The sequence below is a fragment of the Pecten maximus genome, chromosome 7 (genome assembly GCF_902652985.1).
Source record: "Pecten maximus chromosome 7, xPecMax1.1, whole genome shotgun sequence".
NCBI lineage: Eukaryota > Metazoa > Mollusca > Bivalvia > Pectinida > Pectinidae > Pecten > Pecten maximus.
Window position 1 is genome coordinate 35,719,551 of NC_047021.1, and position 9,281 is coordinate 35,728,831.

The window sequence follows — 9,281 nt, forward strand, 5'->3', positions numbered from 1 at the left end:
TACTTGCTTCCGTATTCATTCCGTCCGTAATACAATGTGTTTTGGGTGAACATTGGTTATTATCAAAGAGTTTGGAGTCAATTACATTAGTGCAAGAAGTTATCTATTGTGAACCAATAACAAATGAGAGTATATAATTGTATGTTTACTAAATTGTGTTGTTATTTCTAGCAATAATTTGAATAATATACTTTTAGTGATATGTTATATGTGCAGATTGATGAAACGGGTTAAAATAGGAAACTCTCACACGAAAGGAATTGATGATGATATTGTCCTTAGCTATGGAATTAAATATATTTTTGAGTCAATCATTCTTAATAAATTGAATTTCCTTTTTAAGATCAAGTCATTGGTCATGACTGCAGTTGTTTCTACATGTACTCACATTGCATTAAAAAAAACATTTCCTGAATGTAGGTAGAAGTAATAACTCCATTATATAATTTATAAACGTTATAATAAGGAACAAATATGTATAAAGATATTTTTAAAATGATCAAAATTGAACGCAAATTCGCGGGACCAGATAATAAATCAAAGCAACAACACGGAAAAATAGTTGTTTTACTGGGGTTTTTTTTCATTATCAATATATGATGCAGCAGGTTGGGGCAATCCCATCTCATCTGCATACCTAACATATAAATGTAACTGCATTAAAAAATAATTAACATCAAAATTCATTTCCAAATACATGTATCTCATTGTGCTGATAGTAAAATATGTATAATGGAAATTTCGAAACAGACAAGGTCTGTATCAAACTGTGACCTATTACAATTGAATGTATGTAAATAAATAATATAGCTATTATATTTCAAAATACATGTACCCGGTATGTTTATGTTTAATCAAGGTGACTTGAGATGATTTTTTTAAATTAAGTTTTGCACATGTTAAGTTAAATTACTAACAGTTGTATTATTTATTTATTTTTCCCCAGCAAAAGAGAACAAAATACAGACTGCACAGATAGTTTGATGTTAATCATGACATGCACGACAAGTATGAATATTCTACATACAGAACTATGGGTTTCATTTTTATTTTTTTTTTAATGTTAAATACCTGTGTATAAGTACACATACGGCACAGCACTTACCTTGAAATAAACTGGACAACTTGTTGAACATTATCATAGGTCACTGCATTTTTGGGTTTTTTCCCTGTATTTCCATGTATCCGTGGAACAGCACCATTCTTGACGAAATGGGCCCTGATGTTTTTCAAGTAATGTGCATTTATGTTATTAACATAAAGGAAACAAGCCTTGCAAACACTTGTGTTCTGGAATTGGTAGTCAAAGCGATGCCGTTTGACGTTAGTTTGACCATGTATTCCCCTTGTCATGCCACATGCCTGGAGCTGTCCAATAATTAACATGTCCCTGCCATCTCTCTCCATTCCCTGCACATTCAATCTGTTATCTTTGATATCCATATTGGGAAATTTGGACAGACACCCCTTCTTACATTTACGCTGTGCGTCACGTTCGTCCGAGTTATTTTCGTCGTCATCATCATCATCATCAACCTCGTTGTCATCACTACGTAGTGTGTCTTGATCAGAATCATTTTCTGTGTCCCTTTCAACGTCATTTCTGATAAAAACTCTCATCCGAGTATGTAGAATCGGCGAATTAATAACGCTAATGCCGTTACTCACATCATCATCATCATTATCACTCTCGATGTCATAGTCAAAATCAACATCTTCATCCTGATTACCGGAGACAGAACTCACCTCTTCAGCTGTACCACTGTTTACCCGACTTGTACACGGAAAGAAATGGCTAAAATCATCGTCTATCTCACTTGCTAAATCGCTATCACATCCGACTACGTTAAAATTTGGCGGAAGAGACATCATATAAGATTTCTTGATGCGTTAGACCTAAACACTCCCATCTGCCATCTTCGTAGCGAATGTAAACAACTACGTAAATACCGGAAGTGTGTTCGGCAGAAAACGGGGAAACCCCATTCGTGTCGATATTTTTGTTGAATAAACACTTTTATTTACATTTACCGTTAATGTTATTGAATGGAAAATTAACCGACATATCTAAAGTTTAAGGACAGGTATTTAAAGTTCATCTATAACAAAGTATATCAGCTGCATTTTGTGTTTTTGCAACGCAAGTGGGATTCCCGTTTTCGCGCGAAACGGAAATAGAATGGAAATAATAACTCTGACGGAATTCCCTTTTTTCTCCGTTTTCATTGGATAGAACTTAAGGACCTAAATGCCAGCCGGCGGCTCATTTATATGATATTTGTCGCCCACCACCCGAGGCAAATATTTATGGTTACCTCTTCCTGTAGTCTCTTTCTCATTATTGGGAATAAATGACAGTTGTTTATAATTATGAATTGGCATTGACTTATCAAATTATTATCCGCCATAGCCCTAGCAATGCTTTTGACACTTGATATTGTGCATGTATTTGTATTTTGATATCAATATTGATGTGCTACGTTAATTATATATATATATATTTTAATTTTCCTGTTAAATGTTTATGTTGCAGATGTCAGCCATGCTCAACTAGACTGCAAAATTACCTTATCTTTAATAAAGTTTCATTTTTCTGCCATCCAAGTTTATAAAAAATTTTATTTTTTAATTTTCAACCTTTTTTTTTCGTTTCTTTTTGCACGATGCCGTCTGACGTTTAGCAGGCGAATGGTGCAGATTACGCAGTTAGTTTTGGTGTTATCGCTCCATGCCCGCGACTTTATATTACCGGCACATTACAGTAAGTGTGGAAAATTAGATTATTGAAAATTACAGCTTGGGATCGGTACATCAAACACTTTCGCTTTTCTTTTACAGTGTTGCAAATTTGTATGTTTGTCCATCATTCAATTGAAGAAGAAAAATGCATGAAGTGAAACTGTCAGTAGTAAAATCTAAACTTCGGCAAGATCATTGATAACAATACTCCAATGAAATATTTACCACATTATCATCTGCTGATAGTTTACTTCCGGGAAAGAAGTAACACTTCCGGTTAAAAGACACGCAGTCGGCTGCAGGACATAGACCTAGAACATAAGAGTGGAGGAAACCGTGAGGGTATAGACCGTAACGTCTATTGATTTAATAAAGAAAACATTTATATATTGATATCAATATCTTGAGAAGTTCTTCATCGTAAAAGTCATCTGTTTGGAACACGGTATGGAAATGCATTAAAGTAAGTTTGTTCAGTGGCCAAAGAAATATTTTATAGCTCTTGATAGTGAGAATGCCTTGTGAGGAACCCTATTTAGGACATATCATTGATTGGTCTAAGTCAGTGTTGATTTCTATCACGTTCATGTTTATGATTTATGTAACCACAGTGTCGGATAGTTTAAACTGAAATCGTGGAGTGTGTCATCAACGTATTGGGCTGTTTAAATCGATAATTTGCTATTGTTCCAAAACATGTCGGGACGTTCAAATTTATATTGTGTAGCATTGCATCAATGTGCGAGGCTGATAAAATTGGTATGAGGTCGTGATTCACCAACGTGGCATGGTACTATAAATGGTTTTGTGTATTTTTTCACAAAAATGTAGGGCTGTTAAAATTGGTAGTGTGTAGTTTTTCACAAACGTGTAGGGCTTTTATAATTAATATTGCATAGTTTTCACAACAAATGTCAGGCGATTGTGAATGGTATTTTGTATTCTTTTTGTTTACAAACGTATCGTGCTGTTAAATTCATATTAAAAGTGTTTGATAGACTCGTCGGGCGATTGTAATTAATACTTTGCCAACTGTGTTTTTCCAAGTATTTTTACATTAATCTTCGTTGTTTTATCGTTTGGTTTAGTTTATTTTGTTTAACGTCCTATTAACAGCTAAGGTCATTTAAGGACGGCCTCCCGTGCGTGCGACATGTATGCGTGTGGTGAGTGCGTATGTGTGTTTTGGGAGGCTGCGGTATGTTCGTTAAGTCTACTTGTGATGGGCCGGAACTTTTGCCGATTTATAGTGCTACCTCACTGAAGCATACTACCGAAGACACCCAGCAGCACACCCCACCCGGTCACATTATACTGACAACGGGTCAACCAGTCGTCCCACTCCAAATATGCTGAGCGCTAAGCAGGAGTAGGAACTACCATTTTTAAAGACTCTGGTATGTCTCGGCTAGGGGACAGAACCCAAAACCTTCCTCACAGCGGCGAATGCTCAACTAAAGGCCAAAAGTGAGGCATTGTCAAGGGAGACATTAGGAAGAAGAAAGTTATGAAGAAAGAGAAAAGATAAGATCCCAAGTTTAGTCGCCTCTTACGATCATGCAATGGGGGCAGCAGGTACAATTCTTACGCCCTACCTGCAGGGCAAGTTGTTTGATCGTGTTATTCAATCTCGGCATCTCTTCTTGTCATTATCTAACCTGTGCTCTACTTCCGAAGGCGTTTATATGATATTTGAGTGTGACGTTTCGATGACTACACTTTAGCTTTCACATGTCTATTGTTTTGAGAGCCCACTAGGACCTTGCGCATATATATTTAATACATACATTTTCATAAATTTTCATAAATGCGGTGATAGGTTGGGAATATGAGTCTCACTTAGAAAAAATCTTCCTTTTTTCAGGACGTGAATTATACCAAATAAACAAACTAGATGAAATATAGGCTTCAATCATATACCTTGACAAATATGGCTGCCATCCATTCTCTGATACAAACTTCAACAACTGTCACTTGAACAGCTTGAGCTGTCAATCTGAAATGAATAATAGCCATTAAAAGTTGTATTTTCAATTTCATATTATAAATTCATTGAATTTGTTTCTTTTTGACTGAAAAGTTATTCTTATTTCTATCAATCAAGTTATCATTATTCTAAGAGATAAAAATATAATACACTTAATGCTTCATAGACAATGATAGGTTAATTTCGTGTAAAATTGTAATTTGATAATGTACGTTCCATTACAATGAACACTATATACTAGATAAATGAAGCGTTGCATAGCCGCTCATGATCAATTTTTATAATTTAGTGCAAATTAATGTGTTGGTATTTTACATAAAATGAATGTCATTTGATATAATGTAGAAATAATCATCAAACAAAGGTTTGAACTTTTGAAGTGAGTGCTTATCTAATATGTATTCAAACCTTTAACTCCCAGGATTTTTCAATGGAACTGGAAATTATTCGACATTTTGGTTCATCATGATTTTTCGCCCTATCGCGTAACATTTTTTTGAGAAGCTTGGGAATATAACTTCAGATATTTGATAGCTAAAATAACTGAAGCGGAAAGTACAAAAAGTGTTTCTTTTCCTGATTTATTGATCTCGATCTAAATGACATGCGATATATACTTGTATTCTGAATTTTCGTTATTGCGATATCAATTAACTGAAATATACATAGTTTAATTTACAGTGATCATAGCATATTGTTTTTGGTGACGAATTGTATCGGATATCTTATGTGAGGTGCGCGAAAACAATCAGTATCAGACACGTGTCTGTCCCTGTTTTTTCTTTTCCTTATTTTATATATCAATATTTGTGCGATTACTTTATTTTTATTATGACAAAAAGAAAGAAAGAAAGAAAAAGGTTTCCCGATGAAACCGAGTCATTTACTGTGTTATGAAAACGGCAGATTGTTGCAATTCGCTGCCAGTATTCGCGCAGGTGCTTGGTTTGAATTTATTGAACCGGTCTTGCATGGCGTCAGGTTCCTTCGGTGTTTTGTCCAAATAATGATGTGGAAAAAAAATGAATGATTTTTTTTTTGGAATATTACAAATGATAAAATTGTGTTTTTTTGATTTGTTTTTCATGAATTCAATTGTATATATGTGGTGTCTGGGTTCTTTTACGGAAAAATACGAAAACCATATCTGGATTCTACGAGGAGCAGATAAGAAGTGAATAGAAAAGAAAGAACCGAGAAGCGAAGAAAGCATTAACGCGGGAAATGTCACGCAATGCGACAGGTGTCAGAGGTCAGTCTGTCACTAGTCAAACAGGTATAAAATAACTTTCACAATTACGTCACACTCGCATACATTCCAAGCAAAGCGAAAGCAACACACGAGATTTATCGACGGCGATCGCGGATGCGGAGCGCGGTTTACGGATTGAAATCAGCGACAACATTATATTCAAAGTAATAGACTCAATATATTTAAACTGAATCTTAGGAATATTAATGATAAAAAAATAAATTAACAAATCTAACAGTGTGCCACATATATCATGCATGACTATTTTTATGTAAAAATCTTTAAAATTGTCGACTTATGCTACGTAGAGTGTAGGACAATACATCATCTTATGTAGTTTGTTGACAAATTGTAGTATGTTCTTGAAGAATTACTGTTATGAAGAGAGGTATTTTTTCTCCTTATGCTTCAAGAAATGTGACATACAATATCGAATCCTTGCCTGGACGATAACGCCGGCTGAATCATGACGTCAACAATTAAAAAACTCGAAATTAAACGTGGGTAGTTTTTTTTTCAACTAATAAAATGCATCAGAAATATTTCCGTAACAACATTTTTACAAAAAAAAAAAAAAAAAAAAGCGAAAAAAGGAAAAAAAACCCTACTGTTTTACTGAATATATGCAGTTTCTAAATAGCCAAACAAATAAGAGAAATATGACAATTTCCATAACATCAACGAGTTATTGGCGTAGTTTGGAGTTGGGGGTTTACAAAATCGGTTTTTCTTATTTAAGATTAGGTTACGTGGTCTATATTTAATTAAATTTCACATTGAGCTACCACCGTGCACTGTAAAAATGATCTTTAGTTAAAATTCAGTCGACCGTTTCCCCGCTCGGCGCTGCATGCTTTCAACAGATTTTCTAAGAGAGCGTGCATCCGGGATGCTCTTGCACCATTTGTGCCGGTAAATCATTACACATCGAACATTGGGAACATGCATGGACTCGGTAACACAAAAATGGCGTATCCACGGCCCGGTTCGGTTAAGGGTTTGTATGTTACTGTTATTCCCGTTCAATTTGTATATCGACACACAGCCTATTGAAGATCTACACCATCACTGATTAGTCGTTTTCAACAAAGAGCGAACGTTATTCCTTTATTTTGCCTAAAACTGAAAAAAAAAGTTTTGAAATCATATGTGGATAAAGGGAACACACTCCACGATTTTTCACGAAATTTGGCTATAAATGGCATGATCACACTATATATTGAAACCATCTTATCATCCGTTCAATCTAAATGTATAAACATATAATTAATATAATTAATTTTTGAAAATAATTTTCTAATTTAAAACATGATTTATGTACTGGTTTTATATGGGATTCTTTTTCTCAAATCAATACGCAACGTCAGTTGTCGTATATGACGTTGCGTATTGTGACGCCACATTTTTCACGCCATTCTCAGAATTGTTTTCATAGTGGTATGAACAAAAAATCTCAACCAATCAGAAAGCCGCATTCTGCGTACAAACAATGGAAAATCAATTAGATATGCTTGAACAATAGCCGATTTGAAACAATACAGAGAATCAAGGGAAGCAATTTGTGGTGATAAAACATTCCAGTAGGTGATTGTTCTGGGAAAGAATAAACATTTTCTAATGTGTGCTCTACGTAATGGAATTTGACATGAATTAAAGTGGGAATTTCTAGACAAAAGGTTACAGCCATAAGGTCATGCTTGATTTTGAAAAATAACCCCAAAAATATGCAAGCCTTGCGTCTTTTCTTCAATTTGCTATAGAGCGCCACTTAAGGATGTTCTGGATGTTCTCCAGCACCAGAACTGTTTCTAAAATTGTAGGCGATATAACGGACAGCTCTTCTTTGAAATATTTCTATCTTGTTTATGTCAGTTTTCAAGTGTGGATTCCAGACAGAACAGGCATACTCTAAGGTTAGTCTTACTAAGGAGGCTTGGGCTTACGTTTTTACTTTTTGGAATCTATTTTGATATTTTCTCTTAAATTCTTCGGGTTGAGTTTACCTTTGCACAGATATTACTAATATAGTCTTCCCACTTGAGATTTGATTGGCGAGTTACTCTCAAGTATTTTGTTTCTGTTACATGATGGAGTTCCTTTCCATGTAGTTTGCAAGATAAATACAATGTGTTGGAGATTGATCAGATTGATCATTTAGGAGGATGTAATGACATATCCCAACGACTTTCTCAGTTTGCCAACTTGCCTAGGTATTTCTGTTGGCCATCTGAATCTAACGTAGACCTTATTGTCAGATACATAATGGTATCGTCAACAAAAAAAACCTAACAGTAGATCTAGAGTTGGTGTTATTTGGGATGTCATTCATATAGAGAAGGAAAAGGCATGGGCCGAGGTAAAACCTTGAGGCATCCCAGTTGTTAGTTTGAAGGATTCAGACTTTTTGCCACTCACTAGTACACACCTAGCCCGAGTTTCCTTTAGCCCTAGCACCATGTCTGGTATAGGACATGGTGTCATGACAAGAGGAAACTCGGGCTAGTACACACCGTTCTCTATCTGTATATTTTCTATCCAGGTGTTGAATTTATCATTAACTCCATATTATCTAGGCTTGTGACAAAGTAGAGAATGATTCCCTCTGTCAAACGCCTTAGAGAAGTCCATGATGAGGACATCACTCTGCTTTCCGTCATCTAGTCTGTGGTACATCATCTAGGGAATCTAAAAGCTGAATCTCGCATGATAATGTTAATTTGCGAAAAGCGTGATGGATAAAGGATATTTTGGTTGTCAGCATGGTTCATAATGCTGTATTTTATGACGTGCTGTAGGATTTTATACAGGTTTATGTTATTGGCCTTTGTCCTGCAGATAGGGCGTAAAGTTGTACCTGCTGTGAGGAAGGCTTTGGGTTCTTTCCCATGGCCGAGACATACAGTGTCTTTAAAAATGGTAGGTTCTACTCCTGCTTAGCACTCAGCATATCAGAAGTGGGACGACTGATTCGCCCGTTGTCAGCATAATGTAACCGGGTAGGGTGTCCTGCGGGGTGTCTTCGACAAAAGTTCCGGCCTATCACAAGGAGACTTCACACAAACATAGCACAGCCAACCAAAACACAAATACGCACACACCCCACGCATGCATTTTGCACGCGAGGGAGGCCGTCAGCAGTTTGTAGGACGTTAACCTAACCAAACCTTGTTATTGGCATGTAATTTTCAGAATTGTGCTAAGTTCAAACTAACACTTAACAGGACGAAGACGAAACGAAAAAGGAGCGTTGTGCACATTAACCAAAGAAAAGGATTAAAGTATGGAGTCCGTCCCCGCGTCGAC

At 35.8% G+C, this 9,281-nt stretch overlaps 1 protein-coding gene across 1 annotated transcript; it reads right to left on the minus strand.

The window, feature by feature from the left end:
- Positions 1 to 567: 567 nt before the first annotated feature.
- On the minus strand, positions 568 to 2,260 carry LOC117331198 (nucleolin-like). The gene is made up of 2 exons (XM_033889796.1): positions 1,106 to 2,260; positions 568 to 637 (listed from the first exon to the last, which is right to left on the minus strand). The coding sequence occupies exons 1-2, from the start codon at positions 1,870 to 1,872 to the stop codon at positions 568 to 570; spliced, it is 837 nt and encodes a 278-aa protein (XP_033745687.1). The 5' UTR covers positions 1,873 to 2,260.
- Between the last annotated feature and the right edge of the window lie 7,021 nt (positions 2,261 to 9,281).